This window comes from Oncorhynchus mykiss, chromosome 10 (genome assembly GCF_013265735.2).
Source record: "Oncorhynchus mykiss isolate Arlee chromosome 10, USDA_OmykA_1.1, whole genome shotgun sequence".
NCBI lineage: Eukaryota > Metazoa > Chordata > Actinopteri > Salmoniformes > Salmonidae > Oncorhynchus > Oncorhynchus mykiss.
In genome coordinates this window covers 6,623,314-6,645,746 of record NC_048574.1, presented here as the reverse complement: position 1 = coordinate 6,645,746, position 22,433 = coordinate 6,623,314, and the positions used below count along the sequence as shown (strand labels likewise).

Here is a 22,433-nt window from a genome sequence, read left to right as displayed (position 1 = left end):
CTCTATGACCAGGAGGAGGTGAGGCTTCCCCTCTATGACCAGGAGGAGGTGAGGCTTCCCCTCTATGACCAGGAGGAGGTGAGGCTTCTCCTCTATGACCAGGAGGAGGTGAGGCTTCCCCTCTATGACCAGGAGGAGGTGAGGCTTCTCCTCTATGACCAGGAAGAGGGGAGAGGCTTCCCCTCTCTGACCAGGAGGAGGTGAGGCTTCCCTTCTGACCAGGAGGAGGTGAGAGGCTTCCCCTCTATGACCAGGAGGAGGTGAGAGGCTTCCCTACTGACCAGGAGGAGGTGAGAGGCTTCCCCTCTATGACCAGGAGGAGGTGAGAGGCTTCCCTACTGACCAGGAGGAGGTGAGAGGCTTCCCCTCTATGACCAGGAGGAGGTGAGAGGCTTCTCCTCTATCACCAGGAGGAGGTGAGAGGCTTCCCCTCTATGACCAGGAGGAGGTGAGAGGCTTCTCCTCTATGACCAGGAGGAGGTGAGAGGCTTCCTCTCTATGACCAGGAGGAGGTGAGAGACTTCCCCTCTATGACCAGGAGGAGGTGAGAGACTTCCCCTCTATGACCAGGAGGAGGTGAGAGGCTTCCCCTCTATGACCAGGAGGAGGTGAGAGACCAGGAGGAGGTGAGAGGCTTCCTCTCTATGACCAGGAGGAGTTGAGAGGCTTCCCCTCTCTGACCAGGAGGAGGTGAGAGGCTTCCCCTCTATGACCAGGAGGAGGTGAGAGGCTTCCCCTCTATGACCAGGAGGAGGTGAGAGACCAGGAGGAGGTGAGAGGCTTCCTCTCTATGACCAGGAGGAGTTGAGAGGCTTCCCCTCTCTGACCAGGAGGAGGTGAGAGGCTTCCCCTCTATGACCAGGAGGAGGTGAGAGACTTCCCCAATTTGACCAGGAGGAGGTGAGAGAATTCCCCTCTGTGACCAGGAGGAGGTGAGAGGCCAAGGTGGACAAACAGGTCAGGAGGGGCAACATACGACAGAGATGGGGAGAACAGGAGAAAGTGTAATCATTTTGTAATGTTCTGATCCATGTTGTTGCTGTGGGAAACCCTAGTGGTACAGTACCATGGAAACCCTAGTGGTACAGTACCATGGAAACCCTAGTGGTACAGTACCATGGAAACCCTAGTGGGACAGTAGCATGGAAACCCTAGTGGTACAGTACCATGGAAACCCTAGTGGTACAGTACCATGGAAACCCTAGTGGGACAGTACCAAGGAAACCCTAGTGGGACAGTAGCATGGAAACCCTAGTGGGACAGTACCATGGGAATCCTAGTGGTACAATACCAAGGAAACCCTAGTGGTACAGTACCATGGAAACCCTAGTGGTACAATACCATGGAAACCCTAGTGGTACAGCACCATGGAAACCCTAGTGGGTACAGTACCATGGAAACCCTAGTAGTACAGTACCATGAAAACCCTAGTGGTATGGAGGGGGACAGTACCATGGAAACCCTAGTGGTACAGTACCATGGAAAGCCTAGTGGTACAGTAGAATGGAAACCCTAGTGGTACAGTACAATGGAAACCCTAGTGGTACAGTACCAAGGAAACCCTAGTGGTACAGTACCATGGAAACCCCAGTGGGACAGTACCATGGAAACCCTAGTGGTACAGTACCATGGAAACCCTAGTGGTACAGTACCAAGGAAACCCTAGTGGTACAGTACCAAGGAAACCCTAGTGGTACAGTACCATGGAAACCCCAGTGGGACAGTACCATGGAAACCCTAGTGGTACAGTAGCATGGAAACCCCAGTGGTACAGTACCATGGAAACCCTAGTGGTACAGTACCAAGGAAACCCTAGTGGTACAGTAGCATGGAAACCCCAGTGGTACAGTACCATGGAAACCCTAGTGGTACAGTACCAAGGAAACCCTAGTGGTACAGTACCAAGGAAACCCTAGTGGTACAGACTCAAGGAAAACCTAGTGGTACAGTACCATGGAAACCCTAGTGGTACAGTACCATGGAAACCCTAGTGGTACAGTACCATGGAAACCTTAGTGGTACAGTACCATGGAAACCCTAGTGGTACAGAGGGGGACAGTACCATGGAAACCCTAGTGGGACAGTACCATGGAAACCCTAGTGGTACAGTACCAAGGAAACCCTAGTGGTACAGTACCATGGAAACCCTAGTGGTACAGTACCAAGGAAACCCTAGTGGTTCGGGGGGGGAAACAGATTCATGTTCAGGGTTGTAACGGGTAGACTCTTATAAAATGCAAAGTCATGCGAATGAATGAGAGTTTGTGCAGATCAATAATATTCATTTGAATCAATTTTATGTTATTTTAAGATTATTGATATAAAATAATAATAACTGTTGTGATGGTGATGTAAAAGCCTTTCCAAGTACTATTCAGCATATTTGAAGAGGGGTTGAATATGAAAACGATAAACATAATGAAACCTGTCTATTAAGTGCTTCAAATATTACAATAATGTCACAGTACTGAGCCCAATCTAGCCGACCCCAACCTAGCCAAGATTTACTGTGCTTGACCTGCTTACCAGTCCTCCATAGGTCATTTTCAGCACAGTAGCAACTATCGGAGCAGCACAGCTTGGGTCAGGCATATTGTGCTAACGTGTGTCCATGGTTGAGAGGTATTCCCCCTCTGGAAAGAGCATGTTACTGGGTTTCAGGCAGGTTATAGAATAGCAACCTGTAACTCAGTACCATGCTCATTTCAGAGGGGGAATACCTCTCAACCATGAACACACACACACAGAGACACTGGCCTGCTGGATGTTTATCAATTTTCTGTCATCTTTCTGAGGTATCCACTAGGACAGTAGTATTTAAAGTCAGGGTCACGACCAGGGGAACTGCAGTGGGGGTCGGACAAATATACAGTATATACAGTGGGGCAAAAAAGTATTTAGTCAGCAACAAATTGTGCAAGTTCTCCCACTTAAAAAGATGAGAGAGGCCTGTAATTTTCATCATAGGTACACTTCAACTATGACAGACAAAATGAGAGAAAAAAAATCCAGAAAATCACATTGTAGGATTTTAAATTAATTAATTTTCAAATTATGGTGGAAAATAAGTATTTGGTCACCTACAAACAAGCAAGATTTCTGGCTCTCACAGACCTGTAACTTCTTCTTTAAGAGGCTCCTCTGTCCTCCACTCATTACTTGTATTAATGGCACCTGTTTGAACTTGTTATCAGTATAAAAGACACCTGTCCACAACCTCAAACAGTCACACTCCAAACTCCACTATGGCCAAGACCAAAGAGCTGTCAAAGGACACCAGAAACAAAATTGTAGACCTGCACCAGGCTGGGAAGACTGAATCTGCAATAGGTAAGCAACTTGGTTTAAAGAAATCAACTGTGGGAGCAATTATTAGGAAATGGAAGACATACAAGACCGCTGATAATCTCCCAAGATCTCACCCCTTGGGGTCAAAATGATCACAAGAACGGTGAGCAAAAATCCCAGAACCACACGGGGGGACCTAGTGAATGACCTGCAGAGAGCTGGGACCAAAGTAACAAAGCCTACCATCAGTAACACACTACGCCGCCGGGGACTCAAATCCTGCAGTTTTATTTATTTATTTTATTTATTTCACCTTTATTTAACCAGGTAGGCTAGTTGAGAACACCTTTATTTAACCAGGTAGGCAGGTTGAGAACACCTTTATTTAACCAGGTAGGCAGGTTGAGAACACCTTTATTTAACCAGGTAGGCCAGTTGAGAACAAGTTCTCATTTACAATTGCGACCTGGCCAAGATAAAGCAAAGCAGTTCGACACATACGACACATAGTTAGTTACACATGGAGTAAAACAAACATACAGTCAATAATACAGTATAAACAGTATAAACAAGTCTATATACGAGTGCCAGACGTGTCCCCCTGCTTAAGCCAGTACATGTCCAGGCCCGTCTGAAGTTTGCTAGAGAGCATTTGGATGATCCAGAAGAAGATTGGGAGAATGTCATATGGTCAGATGAAACCAAAATATAACTTTTTGGTAAAAACTCAACTCAGCGTGTTTGGAGGACAAATAATACTGAGTTGCATCCAAAGAACACCATACCTACTGTGAAGCATGGGGGTGGAAACATCATGCTTTGGGGCTGTTTTTCTACAAAGGGACCAGGACGACTGATCCGTGTAAAGGAAAGAATGAATGGGGCCATGTATCGTGAGATTTTGAGTGAAAACCTCCTTCCATCAGCAAGGGCATTGAAGATGAAACGTGGCTCGGTCTTTCATCATGACAATGATCCCAAACACACCGCCCGGGCAACGAAGAAGTGGCTTTGTAAGAAGCATTTCAAAGTCCTAGAGTGGCCTAGCCAGTCTCCAGATCTCAACCCCATAGAAAATCTTTGGAGGGAGTTGAAAGTCTGTGTTGCCCAGCAACAGCCCCAAAACATCACTGCTCTAGAGAAGATCTGCATGGAGGAATGGGCCAAAATACCAGCAACAGTGTGTGAAAACCTTGTGAAGACTTACAGAAAACGTTTGACCTCTGTCATTACCAACAAAGGGTATATAACAAAGTATTGAGATAAACTTTTGTTATTGACCAAATACTTATTTTCCACCATAATTTGCAAATTAATTTCATTTCTCTCATTCTGTCTGTCATAGTTGAAGTGTACCTATGATGAAAATTGTTTGTGATATGCTGCTTTAAGTAAATCAGAGGTGGTCAGTTGTCACTTTATATTATCAGATATCTCTACCTGCATGGTGTTCGTTTAGTGGCAGTTGTTTAACACGCCTTCTCGTATACAATTGTTTGATTAGAAAAGATGTTATCGGTTGGGGATGTTCAATAGAAGTAATATCCGAAAGGGGAGGGGCCAGGGGTGGGCTGTTTCTTTCCTGTTGAGTAGGATGATAGATAAGTATAAGACCCTCTTGGAAGAAGAATGCGATCACATTGAAAAATAAATAACTCATTGTGTTGCCCTGCGCCGCTCGAACCTGACAGAGACGCTCTCCAAAATGCAGCAACATCTTATCCTATCTATTTTTCTGGCATTCTTTTTAAAAATCTGCACCGGTGCAGGTGAGTCGATTTTTGATTAATTGTATTCTGAACTTGGAAGGAAAGGTGTATTATCTGTATGAACTATACTTTCGTTCAATAAATCCTATTTGTGAATCTATTTTTCATAAATAAGGGGAAACTAAAAAAATATATTAATAAGTAGGAATTTACTTACTGTATAGTAAAAAAAAAATGATATACTAGGTCTATAAATATATATGTAAAAAAAATAATTTGTAGCCAAACGTATCCAATGTAAGTAAACAGGCGACAACGTACTAATTTCCTACCATTCAAAGCTTTGAGGTAAATGAATATTGTACTGGCTGCATTTCAAAGATTACATCAGCTTAGTGAGATCACATTACATCCTCTGGTCATCCTATGAGTAGCCTATTTATTCGTGATACACCTGATCATTATTTTCCATTTACATTGTTGATGTTGTAATTGAGGGTTTACATTTTTTAAATTATTATTTTATTAAACGGTAACAAATATATTTATATCGTATTTGATCGGCTTTCAAGCATAGGTTTATTAAAATATTACAAGTAGACCAATAACACATTAAAAACAACTGGTTGAAGTCAGTTTTTAGCTGTTATATTTTTGGTATAAATTCTTTGAAGTTGAATTACCTTTCATTAGGAAAGGTCCTGTTTGGCTTTTAAAAATCCCGTGTCAGCAAGCCGCCTCTCAGATATCATCCAATGTTATATTTGAGCATCTATGAAATTGAAAACACTTCTCAGGATAACTTGATATAAATAAAAAAACGTATTAGGGTACTTACTACCTTAAGATCACAACTAGCCTCAAACATGAACGAGCTGCTTCCGTCCCGCACCGCATATCATCACCCCAAACGCGCGCGTAAATGCTATTCAACACCTGACATGTGCATCATAGAGATTTCCCACGCAATGCTGGCAGGCAGATCCACAGCTCTCCAACCCCTTACCATGAAAGCACTGTGGCACAGTAAGTTCAAAGACATACAGTGAAACTCAAGTGTCTCTGTCTGTCAACAAATCAATGTGCCAAAGGTGTCGGCTTTTAGGTGTTAACATGATGACCGGTAGATTATGCTGGTCAACTATTAAAAGAAAACGAACAGAGAAGCCCATCATATCGTTTTCGGAATTGGATTTTGAAAACAGCTCTGTTATATCAAGCAATCCCCATTCATTCTTCCACGTGCACCTGCACCCAATACGGAGTTCAGCACGAGCCAATGAGAGAGACTTGCGTGCTTGTCGCAACGAGAAGCAGCATGAGCTCCAACAACAAACTGCGGAAAACGGTCAATCTCTACAAACGTTTTCGGGGAGAAACACACGAGAACTCAGATCTCATACAGGTAGGTCTAACGGTTTAATTGACAAAAATGCATTATCTGTTGGCTTTCCCCAGTCCTGAAATGGGTAACGCGCTCACGAGCTATAGGCTGCATTAGACTGCCTGCTCTGCGGATGTAGAGAACATCGTGATGTCCCCACTGAGAACGAAATTGGATACCATACTATTTGGATGAAGATATCAGCCACAAAAGTAAATAACATCATGCTACGTTGCTTTTGCATCTGGTCAAAGAAGATGCATTTGACCTTGAGCTTCACTATTTGAATCCACACAAAAAAAAATCCCCATATGCCAATTGACCAATTCCTAGCTGCATGACATTGTATAAAACCTATTTTCTCAAGTGGACAAATGCAGATGGTTGAACTGGTCGGTTTAAACACTTGTGCACTGTCTGATGTCACCCCTGCTCTTTGGGGATCAAGAGTGGCGCAGCTGCTAAGGCACTGCATCTCAGTGCTTAGAGACGTCATTACATACACCCTGGTTCGAATCCAGGCTGTATCACAACCAACCGTGAATGGGAGTCCCATAGGGCGGCGCACAATTGGCCCAGCGTCGTCAGGGTTTGGCCGCTGTAGGCCGTCATTGTAAATAAGAATGGGTTCTTAACGGACTTGCCTAGTTAAATAAAGGTTAAATTAAAAAATAATAGGGGAGTTGTTCTCTTTGCATCCCAAAAGACACACTGACCTCATGCCAACCACTTGGACATCACCGTAGCCCCATTTCCTATATATCCTCTGTAAATATTTTATTATCATGGTTCTTTCATATCCCCTTGTAATTCAGCCTGGTCTCATAGACTAAACGTAACATAGTACATGTAAAACCGAGATGTTCAAATTAGTATGATATGTAGGGTGGTTGGTCGGGTGGTTGGGTGTATAACACAAACACCTAGTAACCCAAAGGTTGCGAGTTTGAATCTCATCACAAACAACGTTATCAGTTTAGATAGTTTTCAACTTTTCAACTACTTACTACCTTTTAGCTACTTTGCCACTACTTAGCATGTTAGCTAACCCTTCCCCTAGCCTTAACCCTCTTACCTAACCCTTCCCCTAGCCTTAACCCTCTTAGCTAACCCTTCCCCTAGCCTTAACCCTCTTAGCTAACCCTTCCCCTAGCCTTAACCCTCTTAGCTAACCCTTGCCCTAGCCTTAACCCTCTTAGCTAACCCTTCCGCTAGCATTAACCCTCTTAGCTAACCCTTGCCCTAGCCTTAACCCTCTTAGCTAACCCTTCCGCTAGCCTTAACCCTCTTAGCTAACCCTTGCCCTAGCCTTAACCCTCTTAGCTAACCCTTCCCCTAGCCTTAGCCCTCTTAGCTAACCCTTCCAATAGCCTTAACCCTCTTAGCCTTACCCTAACCCTTTAACCTAACACATATTGTAAACTTAATTCTAACCTTAACCCCTAACCCCTAGCCTAGCTAATATTAGCCTGCTAGATAATGTTAGCTAACCTACCCCACCTAGCTAGAATTCATAACATATCATACGTTTTGTAAATTTGTAACATATTGTACGTTTCCAAATTCGTAACATATTGTATGATTTACAAATTCGTAATATATAATACGAATTGTAATTTGTAACATATAATACGAATTGTCATTTGTAACATACTGTATGAAATGGGTGATGAACATCTACAAATGAATACATACCATACATAACATATCATACAAAATGGAGTGTGGCAAATTTACATACAGAATAATACGAAATGCTCTGAGACCAGGTTGCGTAATTAAGTCTATATCTAGTCTAGAGTAAGTCCCCTATACAACCTATAGGCCTACAGGCCGTGATATGTGTGGAGAGGGGTTGTGTACGGCATAGAGCACACCATGACACATCTCAGATCTCTCTCTCTCTCTCTCTCGCTGTCTTTGTTTAACACGTCCTAATATCCTAATGATGTTTGCAAATGTGCAGACAGACTTATTTTTCTTTCGTTGCCTTTTGTTTCTCTTTGACAGTTTCCTATTTCTCGGCTGCTCAAAAACCCTCGCTCCCCTGGGAGTGTGCACTCAGCTCAAAGCCATTTGAGAACCCATTGTTCAATGTTACTTTGCCCTGCATTGGTATAAAGATCAGAGCAGAGTCGAGGGCTGCCTATCAGCAGATCAGCTATTGGTCACACAGGAATTGTGAACACGGAAATCTGATTTAGATGCCAATTTAACAGAAGCAGGCTTTGTTTGTAGGATAATTGATTGACATTAAGGACTGTGTAAGTTTTTAAAATGCACTATTCCACTCTGGCATGGTTTACAAATGCCTTTTAAAATGCACTATTCCACTCTGACATGGTTTACAGCATATTTATATATTTTTTGTTGGACAATAGTGAAAAGAGAACGGTTCTGATGGTGCTGCTTGGTAACGGACACGAAGTCATCCAGGAAGTTTAACTCCTAGAACTAATTCTACAGGTGGAAGTTGGGGTAGGGATTACGTAGGCCAGGGTAGAAGGGAGGCTACTTGGCCAATGAAGGCATTAGCCGATAGGCGTTAGTGTACAGTGCCTTGCAAAAGTATTCGGCCCCCTTGAACTTTGCGACCTTTTGCCACATTTCAGGCTTCAAACATATAGATATTAAACTGTATTTTTTTGTGAAGAATCAACAACAAGTGGGACACAATCATGAAGTGGAACGACATTTATTGGATATTTCAAACTTTTTTAACAAATCAAAAACTGAAAAATTGGGCGTGCAAAATTATTCAGCCCCCTTAAGTTAATACTTTGTAGCGCCACCTTTTGCTGCGATTACAGCTGTAAGTCGCTTGGGGTATGTCTCTATCAGTTTTGCACATCGAGAGACTGAATTTTTTTCCCATTCCTCTTTGCAAAACAGCTCGAGCTCAGTGAGGTTGGATGGAGAGCATTTGTGAACAGCAGTTTTCAGTTCTTTCCACAGATTCTCAATTGGATTCAGGTCTGGACTTTGACTTGGCCATTCTAACACCTGGATATGTTTATTTTTGAACCATTCCATTGTAGGTTTTGCTTTATGTTTTGGATCATTGTCTTGTTGGAAGACAAATCTCTGTCCCAGTCTCAGGTCTTTTGCAGACTCCATCAGGTTTTCTTCCAGAATGGTCCTGTATTTGGCTCCATCCATCTTCCCATCAATTTTAACCATCTTCCCTGTCCCTGCTGAAGAAAAGCAGGCCCAAACCATGATGCTGCCACCACCATGTTTGACAGTGGGGATGGTGTGTTCAGCTGTGTTGCTTTTACGCCAAACATAACGTTTTGCATTGTTGCCAAAAAGTTCAATTTTGGTTTCATCTGACCAGAGCACCTTCTTCCACATGTTTGGTGTGTCTCCCAGGTGGCTTGTGGCAAACTTTAAACAACACTTTTTATGGATATCTTTAAGAAATGACTTTCTTCTTGCCACTCTTCCATAAAGGCCAGATTTGTGCAATATACGACTGATTGTTGTCCTATGGACAGAGTCTCCCACCTCAGCTGTAGATTTCTGCAGTTCATCCAGAGTGATCATGGGCCTCTTGGCTGCATCTCTGATCAGTCTTCTCCTTGAATGAGCTGAAAGTTTAGAGGGACGGCCAGGTCTTGGTAGATTTGCAGTGGTCTGATACTCCTTCCATTTCAATATTATTGCTTGCACAGTGCTCCTTGGGATGTTTAAAGCTTGGGAAATCTTTTTGTATCCAAGTCCAGCTTTAAACTTCTTCACAACAATATCTCGGACCTTCCTGGTGTGTTCCTTGTTCTTCATGATGCTCTCTGCGCTTTCAACGGACCTCTGAGACTATCACAGTGCAGGTGCATTTATACGGAGACTTGATTACACACAGGTGGATTGTATTTATCATCATTAGTCATTTAGGTCAACATTGGATCATTCAGAGATCCTCACTGAACTTCTGGAGAGAGTTTGCTGCACTGAAAGTAAAGGGGCTGAATAATTTTGCACGCCCAATTTTTCAGTTTTTGATTTGTTAAAAAAGTTTGAAATATCCAATAAATGTCATTCCACTTCATGATTGTGTCCCACTTGTTGTTGATTCTTCACAAAAGAAATACAGTTTTATATCTTTATGTTTGAAGCCTGAAATGTGGCAAAAGGTCGCAAAGTTCAAGGGGGCCGAATACTTTCGCAAGGCACTGTATTTTAATTATGACTTAGCCCACACATTGAAAGGCTTTTCAACTTGCAAACCCTGGTCCGACTCCAGGACCAGCGGTCGCTTAGGGCCCCTGTCAACTATCTTAGGAACTCAGTCGGGGTTTGAACTTACTATTGAGACTAAGAGTAATACAATACACCAGGTGCAATTTAGAAGTTTATCTATTGTTACGTCAGTCACTAACAGTCAATCAATTAGCCATGTCAGCTAACAATGTTTAGATTGGTAGTTAGCCTAGTCGGCTAACAATGTTTAGATCGGTAGTTAGCCTAGTCGGCTAACAATGTTAAAGATTGGTAGTTAGCCTAGTCGGCTAACAAAGTTTAGATCGGTAGTTAGCCTAGTCGGCTAACAATGTTTAGATTGGTAGGTAGCCTAGTCAGCTAACAATGTTTAGATTGGTAGGTAGCCTAGTCAGCTAACAATGTTTAGATTGGTAGGTAGCCTAGTCGGCTAACAATGTTTAGATCGGTAGTTAGCCTAGTCAGCTAACAATGTTTAGATTGGTAGTTAGCCTAGTCGGCTAACAATGTTTAGATTGGTAGGTAGCCTAGTCGGCTAACAATGTTTAGATTGGTAGGTAGCCTAGTCAGCTAACAATGTTTAGATTGGTAGGTAGCCTAGTCAGCTAACAATGTTTAGATTGGTAGGTAGCCTAGTCGGCTAACAATGTTTAGATCGGTAGTTAGCCTAGTCAGCTAACAATGTTTAGATTGGTAGTTAGCCTAGTCGGCTAACAATGTTTAGATTGGTAGGTAGCCTAGTCAGCTAACAATGTTTAGATCGGTAGTTAGCCTAGTCGGCTAACAATGTTAAAGATTGGTAGTTAGCCTAGTCGGCTAACAAAGTTTAGATCGGTAGTTAGCCTAGTCGGCTAACAATGTTTAGATTGGTAGTTAGCCTAGTCGGCTAACAAAGTTTAGATCGGTAGTTAGCCTAGTCGGCTAACAATGTTTAGATTGGTAGTTAGCCTAGTCGGCTAACAATGTTTAGATCGGTAGTTAGCCTAGTCGGCTAACAATGTTTAGATTGGTAGGTAGCCTAGTCGGCTAACAATGTTTAGATTGGTAGTTAGCCTAGTCGGCTAACAATGTTTAGATTGGTAGTTAGTCTAGCTAGCTATCTGGACTTGTAGTAATCATGGTCGAATACTGACCGGGCTAACAGGGTAAGTGCCCAGGGCCCAGACCTCCATGGGGCCTCTATTGATTGTGTTAGTCATTCACACTCAGACATCATATTAACATGGCATAAGTCATGGCAAAACGTGTAGAATTGCAACAAATTAGCTTTAAAACGGCAAAAATATATCTCCACCCCATGGCAAAATGGATAGAATTGCAGGAAATTAGCTGTAAACCTGAAGAAAATAAATATTTCTCTGCCTCATGGCAAAATGAGTAGAATTGTCTGAAATGTGTTCTAAAATTACAGAATCTTGTTTGCACGCAATTGTAAAATGTGTAGAATTGCAGGAAAATAGTCTTAAAATGCAAAGTTGATTTTCAATTCTACACATTTTGCCATGGTGTGTAAAGAAAATGTCAAGCAAATTTAAAGCAAGTTTTCTGCAATTGTAGACATTTTGCAATTTTGCATTTTGCAAACCAACAATTTTAATGCCACTTAGCACCTATTTGTGGTTATAATTTTTCATTTGTTTTGTACTATTCTCATACCAGAGCATATGTGGTTGTTTTGGAGTACCCAAAGTGCTCCTGTTACTTATTTCTTCCTCCCTTTATGGTGCTGGCTCTTTTCTATGATCAGCTTGAAGGTTATTTATTCATTGAAAACAATATATTAATAATGGCACCACATGGGTACACTCTGTGACCTTCCAAGTCTAGACCCCCTGCAGAGTTTATTTGTGCTTTTAAAAAAAATGATAGCCATGATCACACCAGTACAGAAGGAAATGGGCTTACCAACCAAACGGTGGCAAAGAAAGAAACCAGGAACCAGCACTTCCTTCAGCTCCGGGAGGAGAAACTCTTCCACTCCAGTACTAATAACACTGTATATTCCATTTTTTTGTATTTCCCATAAATATTCGATCTGCGAGACAGCAGTAGATATTTGTCTCAGAGCAAGAGCCAGTCCCATTGTGAAATATTAATAAACTTTCAAAACAAGCGTGAGAAGTTGTCCTTTGATGTTAAATATTATTATTATATTTTGTATATATTCTGATAGAGCGTAAACTTGTTAGTGTGCCTTTGTGTACTTGAACAATAGAAAACACAATTCCTGTGTATTAAGGGCATTTGTATAACCGGTAATAACAGTTGACTTTAAGCAGAACTTGAACAATTCATTGTTTGCGGAAAAGCGAAAATAAACGAACTATTGATAATGGGCAGATTTGATAAATATCTTTGAATTCTTGCGGATGCGGTTTCTGGTCATTCTCCAGAATCACTGCTGTTTGTAACATCCATCCTCCTCCCTCCCCTTTTAGTTCTCAAAATAGACTGCAGTACAGAATGTTGTTAACTGCTGTGAGGGTTAACAATATGATGAGGGTACAAACATTCTTTACTCAGGTGATAACTGCCTCCGTCCAGAACGAGATGTATAAATGGAGTGTATGGGGCCGTAGCATTAGAATGTATGGGGACATAGGATTAAAATGTATGGGGCAGCCGTAGGATTAGAATGTATGGGGCAGCCGTAGGATTAGAATGTATGGGGACATAGGATTAAAATGTATGGGGCAGCCGTAGGATTAGAATGTATGGGGCAGCCGTAGGATTAGAATGTATGGGGCAGCCGTAGGATTAGAATGTATGGGGCAGCCGTAGGATTAGAATGTATGGGGCAGCCGTAGGATTAGAATGTATGGGGACATAGGATTAAAATGTATGGGGCAGCCGTAGGATTAGAATGTATGGGGCAGCCGTAGGATTAGAATGTATGGGGACATAGGATTAAAATGTATGGGGCAGCCGTAGGATTAGAATGTATGGGGCCGCCGTAGGATTAGAATGTATGGGGCCGATGATGACATCAGACCCTAGCCCCTCCCCTTCTACTCTCCTCCCTGAAATACTCTCCATTGGTTTCAGATCTTTACAGTTTCAATCTGTGGCAACAACTCACATAGTTTATTTTAGGAACATTTATTCATATCAAGGTCATTCCTCACCACTGTTTTCACAGAAGGATATTTGCTTTGAAGTGATTGATGTTTGATTCTGACTTTAACATTATATTACAGGGAAACAACAACAGATTGTGTGATTTAGATGCTGTTTGTTACGCGCTAAATATTCTGATCATGTACTATTTACTGATATTTGTCATGTTTCAGATTGGTGCTACCAGTCCCAACATACCTGTGACACCCCTTGTAATGGTGAGTTTGAAACACAGTGATGAACAAGACATGTCATGTTAAATCTGTCCAAACCTGTCCATCTGTCCAAACCTGTCCATCTGTCCAAACCCCTCCCTCCCTCCTTCCCTCCTTACCTCCATCCCAGCTCACCCCTCCCTCCCTCCTCTCCCTGCTCTCCCTTCCTCCCAGCTCTCCTCTCCCCTCCCTCCTTCCCTCCCTCCCTTCCAGCTCTCCTCTTCCCTCCCTCCCTCCCTCCCTCCCTCCCTCCCTCCCTCCCTCCCTCCCTCCCTTCCAGATCTCCTCTTCTCTCCCTCCCTCCCTCCCTCCCCTCCCTCCCTCCCTCCCTCCCTCCCTCCCTCCCTCCCTCCCTCCCTCCCTCCCTTCCAGATCGACTCTTCTCTCCCTCCGTCCCTCCCTGCTCTCCCCTCCCTCCCTCCCTCCCTCCCTCCCTCCATCCTAATGAAACACTTACCCACTCCTCAAAACAATTGTACTCAGACAGATATAATACACATGAACATTCCTGGTGTGTATCTTGCTGTCTTTTTTATCCTCACTGTTCTACAGGACCTGAGAAGTGGGATCATGTTAACAGAGTCTGTGCAGGTGATAACCAATCCCCCATCAACATCGTCCACAGGAAGACCGTACCAGACATACGCCTCACACCCTTCCAGTTTAAACAGTACCAGGATTCCTTCCAAGGCGCGATCAAAAACAATGGACACTCTGGTATGTTTCATTAAGGCCCGATCAAAAACAATGGACACTCTGGTGTGTTTCATGAAGGCCCCTGAACAGTCTTTCCTCATGCCTACCTGAACTTGATCTAAATTATGTAAAAGATGCTTTTATTTATTGAAACTGTTTACATTGAAAGACAAAACATGTTGTTGTTGATCCCAATAACCCGCCACTTCCCCTCCAGAAGCATGTCGTTTCCTAGCAACAAACATCTAGAAAGATCTATATAGCATCTATATTTTTTTGTTAATGTAATTTCCACTGTGTTATCCCCTCCAGTGCAGGTGAACGTGCCTCACGATGCCTATGTGATTGGTGGAGACCTGGAGACGCCCTATAAGGCAGTGCAGTTCCACCTGCACTGGGGCAAGAACGGAGGACCGGGGTCAGAACACACCATCGACGGAGAGCAGTACCCCATGGAGGTAATGTTACGTAGGACAGCTACTGTCTGACACGTACGCACGCACACACACACGCACACACACTCACACACTCACACTCACACTCACACTCACACTCACACTCACACACTCACACTGTGCCGCTCTGTCATTGCTCATCCATATATGTATACATTCTTATTCCATTTCTTTACTTAGATTTGTGTGTATCAGGTCGTTGTTGTGGAATTGTTAGATATTACTGCACTGTCGAAAGCACAAGCATTTCGCATCACTATCAATAATAACTGCTAACCGTGTGTGTGTGTGTGTGTGTGTGTGACCAATAAAGTTTGATTTTTGATTTCGACACACACGAAACACACTTTTTATATTTTGTTTGTTTAAATGTTCTTATCAGTGTCACATCCATAACAGAGGATCACAGTCCAATTGAAAATGAGCTGAAACGGAGTTCAGAGGAAAGTGATAGTGATGATACGGACTTTCTATTTACTTTTCTACAGCTGCATATTGTTCACATGAAACAGCAGCACTCCAACTTGGGAGATGCCCTGAAAGATCCATCCGGAGTTGCAGTTCTGGGATTTTTCTACGAGGTTAATTAACATTTCAATATGTTTGAATGGTCTTTGCCGTAGCCGGTCAGTCTTTGAGTAGACTTCTTAATGCACGTATCCGTGGCAACACTTCTAAATGAAATGACATCATAGCACTGTGCAATTTGTCTTGTATGTGATATACTGTGTGTTTATATATTGGCGTTTATTCATGTGTGTATATATATATACTGTATATATAGATGGATAGATATAGATAGATAGATAGATAGATATAGAGCATTCAGAAAGTATTCACACCCCTTGACATATTCTACATTTTGTCGTGTTAAAGCCTGAATTCAAAATGGATTACATTGTTGTTGTTTTTCTCACCCATCTACACACAATACCCCATAATGACAAAGTGAATTCATATTTTTTTTTAGAAAAGTTAGCAAATTTATTGTCAATTAAATACATAAATATCTAACTTACATTAATATTTACACCCCTGAGTCAATACTTTGTAGAAGCACCTTTAGCAGCAATTACTGCTGTAAGTCTGTCTGGGTAAGTCTCTAAGAGCTTTTTCCACACCTGGATTGTTCAACATTTGCCCATTATTCTTTTCAACATTCTTCAAGCTCTGTCAATTTGGTTGTTGATCATTGCTAGACAAGCAATTTCAGGTCTTGCCATAGGTTTTGGATAGGGTTTTGCCTGTGCTTAACTTTATTCCATATATTTTTTATCCTGCAAAACTCCCCCGTCCTTAACAATTACAAGCATACCCATAACATGATGCAGCCTCCGCTATACTTGAAATATGGAGAATGGTACTCCGTAATGTGTTGTATTGGATTTGACACAAACATAACAGTGAATTGCTTTGGCACATTTTTTACAGTATTACTTTAGTGCCTTGTTCCAATCAGGATGCATGTTTTGGAGTATTTGTATTCTGTACAGGCTTCCCTATTTTCACTCTGTTAATTAGGTTACTTCTCAACACTAACTACAATGTTGTTTATCCATCCTCAGTTTTCTCCTATTACAGCCATTAAACTCTGTAACTATTCTAAAGTCACCATTGGCCTCATGGTGAAATCCCTGAGCGGTTTCCTTCCTCTCTGGCAACTGAGTTAGGAATGCAGTTAGGAAGGACACCTGTATCTTCTCGTTACTGGGTGTATTGATACACCATGTAATTAATAACTTCACCATGCTCAAAGGGATATTCAATGTCTGCTTTTTTTTTATATATATATTTTTTTACCCATTTACCAATTGGTGCCCTTCTTTGCAAGGCATTGGAAACCTCTCTGGTCTTTGTGGTTCAATCTGTGTTTGAAATTCACTGCCTGACTGAGGGACCTTACAGATAATTGTATGTGTGGGGAACAGAGATGAGGTAGTCCTTAAAAAAAAACATGTTAAACACTATTATTGCACACAGAGTGAGTCCATGCAACTTATAATGTGACTTGTTAAGCAAATGTTTACTCCTGAACTTATTTAGGCTTGTCATAACAAAGGGGTTGAACACTTATTGACTCAAGCTTGTTGTTTTTTAAAATGTATTATTAATTAAATGAAATCGAAAAACTGAATTCCACTTTGACATTATGGGGTATTATGCATAGGCCAGTGACACAACATCTAAATGTAAATCCGTTTTTCAATTCAGGCTGTAACACAGCAAAGTGTGGATAAGGTCAAGGGGTGTGAATACTCTCTGAAGGCCCTGTATGCTTGAGTCATGATTCTTATTTTTGTACCACTTGTCAGGAATCTCTCAGTGAAAACCGAAAATATGACCCCATTGTAAAAGCTCTCCAGAGCATCAAGACGACTCGTGAGTATATTTTATAGACTAATGTTAGATCTCTCCAGAGCATCAAGACGACTCGTGAGTATATTTTATAACCTAATGTTAAATCTCTCCAGAGCATCAAGACGACTCGTGAGTATATTTTATAACCTAATGTTAGATCTCTCCAGAGCATCAAGACGACTCGTGAGTATATTTTATAACCTAATGTTAGATCTCTCCAGAGCATCAAGACGACTCGTGAGTATATTTTATAACCTAATGTTAGATCTCTCCAGAGCATCAAGACGACTCGTGAGTATATTTTATAACCTAATGTTAGATCTCTCCAGAGCATCAGGACGACTCGTGGGTATATTTTATAACTGATGTATGGGTTATTCAGATCCATCTTGCTAAAGATATGGCATGTATCATAAATTAGATTTACGAAGCTGAAAACAATCTCACATCTTTGTACATGTGATAATGTGCACGATACGTTCTGTTCTGCTCCTGTATAGCAGATACTGTTCATCCTCACAGTTTCATTTAATTGACATGTAACGAGAGAGACTGAGGAGATTTGATGTCTTCCCTAATGTCTTCAATGCTTTCCTCTGTGTCTTGTCCTATCTTCCTCCAGATGCCAAATATTTTCATGAGTTCATGCCAAGATTAATGTACCCTTTTGTATGTAACTTGTGCATCGCAGATACAATTTGGTTCAATGCTCTATATTCATCCCATGTCTTGTCCTGTTGGCATGTACCAACACCAATGTTTTGCTAAGATTAATATAAGTTCTGTGTAGCATATACAATTTGTCTCCTTTTGTTTCAGGGCTCAATGTTTCTGATTGTAATGCTGTGCTGTTGCAGATGCTCAAGCCACTCTGAGTGCTGTGTCTCTGGAGCAGCTGATTCCTCCCCAGCAGAACCTGACCAACTACTACCGTTACAAAGGCTCCCTCACCACCCCCAACTGCACTGAGTCCGTGGTCTGGACCGTGTTTGAGAAGCCCATTCCTCTCAGCAAAAACCAGGTAGAGCAGCCGTTTAACCCAACGTCTTGTTGGTACATTAGGAAACACTCTGAAAGCAGAACCGTTGTGTGGTGGAGAACCGTAGCATTCAGAACCGTTGTGTGGTGGAGAACCGTAGCATTCAGAAGAGGTTGTGTGGTGGAGAACCGTAGCATTCAGAAGAGGTTGTGTGGTGGAGAACCGTAGCATTCAGAACCGTTGTGTGGTGGAGAACCGTAGCATTCAGAACCGTTGTGTGGTGGAGAACCGTAGCATTCAGAAGAGGTTGTGTGGTGGAGAACCGTAGCATTCAGAAGAGGTTGTGTGGTGGAGAACCGTAGCATTCAGAACCGTTGTGTGGTGGAGAACCGTAGCATTCAGAAGAGGTTGTGTGGTGGAGAACCGTAGCATTCAGAACCGTTGTGTGGTGGAGAACCGTAGCATTCAGAAGAGGTTGTGTGGTGGAGAACCGTAGCATTCAGAAGAGGTTGTGTGGTGGAGAACCGTAGCATTCAGAAGAGGTTGTGTGGTGGAGAACCGTAGCATTCAGAACCGTTGTGTGGTGGAGAACCGTAGCATTCAGAACCGTTGTGTGGTGGAGAACCGTAGCATTCAGAAGAGGTTGTGTGGTGGAGAACCGTAGCATTCAGAACAGTTATAGAGTAGTTATTTGAGTAGATGAACAAACCCTACCAGTAGATACACTGTTCGTTTGATATGATGCTACTCATTGTTACTATTAGTATCAGCTCCGTGACCTTTGTGTGTCTGCCTGTTGGTTCTGTCTTCCAGCTGCGTAAGTTTTCAGAACTCCAGTTTAAGGACGGCAAGGACATGGTGGACACCTTCCGGCCGGTGCAGCCCCTGAACCGCCGCGTAGTGTACAGGTCTGGAGGCGCAGTGGCACTGGCTAGCGCCGCGCTCCTCATGGCTTCCGTCGCCATGGCGATGGGACTGTCACAGCCCAACTAGAGGAAGGCAGAGCGAGCCGCACCACCACCACCACCACCACCAGCATGAACACCATGAGTTCTCAGAACCAACCGCCAAATAAACGAACTAAACTAAACTACAGCATCAATCAACCAACATCCATGCCCTAACCTTTGAAAACTCTCAGCCTGAAAACCAACATGCCCCCAGACCCCTTTACAATGACCTATAGGGATTAATTCCTTCTCAAACTTAAGTATTAGAGTCTTACAGTTCTACAGTTCTACAGTTCTAAAGTTCATAAGTTCATAAGTTCATAAGTTCATAAGTTCATAAGTTCAACATCCCTCCCTGTTCAATGTTGGGTCAATTTAGAGTCCTCAGTCTAAAGTTACAATACAAAATGTGAGGACCCTCTGCTCTGTGTTCAGGTGGTCGGGCTGCTGCTATAGGCTTAACATAGAGGCCTATACATCCATGACCTGATTGGCACTGGACTCGCAAGTGATCATGTTCCTGAATGGAACGTGTGGATGGTGGCTAGTCGCTATTAATAGCTAGCAGTCATAAATACTTTCCAGTCTCCAGATTAAAACCGAGGAGAAGAGAGAAATGCCATGGCCTGATCTTTCCGTCTGCATTGCCAAGTCCATGAACTCCCGTTATCACAACCACCGTCACCGGTTAGGTGAGCATTCTATTGCCACCCACCACGGGCCCCGGGGCAACATTATCTAAGGGGTAAGGAGGACGGAGGTCCCCATAGCAACACGTGAATCACTCACCCAGGGGCCCAGGGGTAACTAAAAGACACAGGCTGACCCATGAGGAACGCAACACACCATAGTGAGTGTTAAAGTGTTCAGAGGCTGGACTGTCCCTGTCCCGACTCCCAACCCCCCCCCCCCCCCCCAGTCACACATGAGCTCCACCAGGAGGAGGTGGAGGAAGATGATGATGCGGAGTTGGAGTGATGAGCTTTCCGGCTCACTCCAAAACTGCTCTGACAATAGGTCATGAGGCGATTGACAGCGGCAAATTTGAACACACAGAAGAAGACTAGAAGCTGAACACACAGAAGAAGACTAGAAGCTGAACACACAGAAGAAGACTAGAAGCTGAACACACATAAGAAGACTAGAAGCTGAACTAGGGAGTGGACACAGTGAATATTTAAAATAACCAACTAATTGATAGATAGATAGATTAATTGATTGATTTATTGATTGACAGATAGATTAATTGATTGCTTGATTGATTGACAGATTGATTGATACTTATTTGACCAAATGTCATTTATAGTTTCATGACCAATTATCCATATCCAAATGTTTAGCATGGACCTGCATGTTGTCTCTCTCTCTCATGCTGTAACAGAGCAAGAGAACCACAGAGACTGTACACACTTTCCACCTAAGCCACTTCAGAAACTGTATACTTCTCCACCAGCTCGGCCAATCAAACTGTCCCTTTTGAGAACACAAGACTTGTGTTCACAGGCTTATACTACGGGGTCTCGAATGCACTGAATGTTACCTACTGTGAATTATTTACTCCGATAGGATCAAGACAAGACTGATGTACAGATTGAACTAGGAATATTAATTATATAAATGTTCCGTTTGTTTCATAGCGTACCAATGTTATATTACATTTATATACTGTGTAATGTGTACACGTATTTGTGTACTGTATGTGTATTGATATATATATATATATATATATATAAGGACATACTGTTGATGTTATTTATATACAGCTTGGTGTTTAAAAGTTTATATAGAATGATTGTTTCTGCCTTGGCCAAGTCTCCCTTGAAAAAAAGAGACTCTGGGTCTCAATGGGCTTTTCCTGGTTAAATAAAAGTTCAATAAATAAACAACTATCTATATATATATGTCAGAAAGAAAACCAATCCCCCCCCAAAAGGGGAAATGGATTACATTAGCAAGTTGTTTCCGACCAATTAAAAATATGTTTTACTCTTGAAATGAGATATGTTCAAAAGTATTGAACAATATAGTTTGTTTGGTTGTAATGCTTGACAATGTTATACGTGATGTGGAGAATGGTGTTCCGATTGAATAAACTACTGACATGCCTTTTTCTAATGAGTTGGTCTATCTGGTTCATTGGGCAATCAATGCTTCTACGGGTATGTCAGATTTGGCATGAGCAATAAGTACGTGTGCTCTTTGAATTCAATTACAAACACAGGTTTCTGTCTCTGCTTCTGAATTACTGCCCCCCCCCCCCCCCCCCCCCCCGGTGTACCCTGAAGGTGCTAATCTAAGATCAAGTGTTCTGTCTCTCCCTGGCTCTCTTTATCTTGAGGTTCAAACCTCTGTGGATTGGATAGACTTCTCAGTTTCCTGTTAGCCTCCTGGTCTAGTTGGTCGGTCCGACGGTCTGATGGATCTCTAATCCTTTTCTAATTGACTTGTTCTGGATATATTTTTTTTTTTTTGGGGGGGGGGGGGGGGGGGGGGGGGGGATATTCTTGGCCTGAGTAATCACACACACACACACACACACACACACACACACACACACACACACAAAATGCACGCGCATACCACGCTCGGAGACAGGGCAATCTTACGGCACTCTAGACAGTAGACACCCTAATCTACAAGGCTTGGAACAGCTTCCTGTACTGTAGATTCAAGGCGGGGGGGGGGGGTTCCCCAACAGACAGATATACAGGTGTCCGGTAAACTCATTCACCCCCCCCCGCCCCCCGCCTTTCTCGTCGTTTAGGAATTAAAAGCCTCAACGTGACAGAAAGCTCCTTCCAGAGTGACCATACAGAATACACATGCTCTAATGCTCTAATGACAGACATCTTGTTTTGATCCCCATAGACACTGACAGTACTTTATTTCTTGTTAGTCCTCACTACTTTCTCTTCACTTAAAGAGGTACAGTGCCTTGCGAAAGTATTCGGCCCCCTTGAACTTTGCGACCTTTTGCCACATTTCAGGCTTCAAACATAAAGATATAAAACTGTATTTTTTGTGAAGAATCAACAACAAGTGGGACACAATCATGAAGTGGAAC

At 42.6% G+C, this 22,433-nt stretch overlaps 1 protein-coding gene and 1 long non-coding RNA gene across 3 annotated transcripts; one reads left to right on the top strand and one right to left on the bottom strand.

Annotated features, from left to right (window-relative positions):
* Positions 1-4,899: 4,899 nt before the first annotated feature.
* Positions 4,900-21,484, top strand: LOC110534837 (carbonic anhydrase 4). 2 transcript variants are annotated; one of them, XM_036989581.1, is made up of 8 exons: positions 4,900-5,057; positions 13,890-13,934; positions 14,484-14,648; positions 14,940-15,085; positions 15,571-15,663; positions 17,395-17,461; positions 18,298-18,461; positions 19,233-21,484. In XM_036989581.1, the coding sequence occupies exons 1-8, from the start codon at positions 4,994-4,996 to the stop codon at positions 19,410-19,412; spliced, it is 924 nt and encodes a 307-aa protein (XP_036845476.1). In that variant the 5' UTR covers positions 4,900-4,993; the 3' UTR covers positions 19,413-21,484. The 2 variants fall into 2 exon arrangements, with proteins under 2 accessions (XP_036845476.1, XP_036845475.1); XM_036989580.1 differs by lacking the exon at positions 4,900-5,057 and adding an exon at positions 5,974-6,402.
* On the bottom strand, positions 17,180-18,299 carry LOC118966697. The gene is made up of 2 exons (XR_005053554.1): positions 17,804-18,299; positions 17,180-17,749 (listed from the first exon to the last, which is right to left on the bottom strand). It is a non-coding gene; the product is annotated as an uncharacterized LOC118966697 (long non-coding RNA).
* Positions 21,485-22,433: the final 949 nt, after the last annotated feature.

Bases quoted from the DNA above. Each gene is read 5' to 3' on its own strand.
- LOC110534837 (XM_036989580.1), top strand. From the start codon at position 6,078: ATGTGCCAAAGGTGTCGGCTTTTAGGTGTTAACATGATGACCGGTAGA. The intron at 13,935-14,483 runs GTGAGTTTGAAA...ACTGTTCTACAG, and splicing joins CTGTGACACCCCTTGTAATG to GACCTGAGAAGTGGGATCAT. The intron at 15,664-17,394 runs GTTAATTAACAT...ACCACTTGTCAG, and splicing joins TTCTGGGATTTTTCTACGAG to GAATCTCTCAGTGAAAACCG.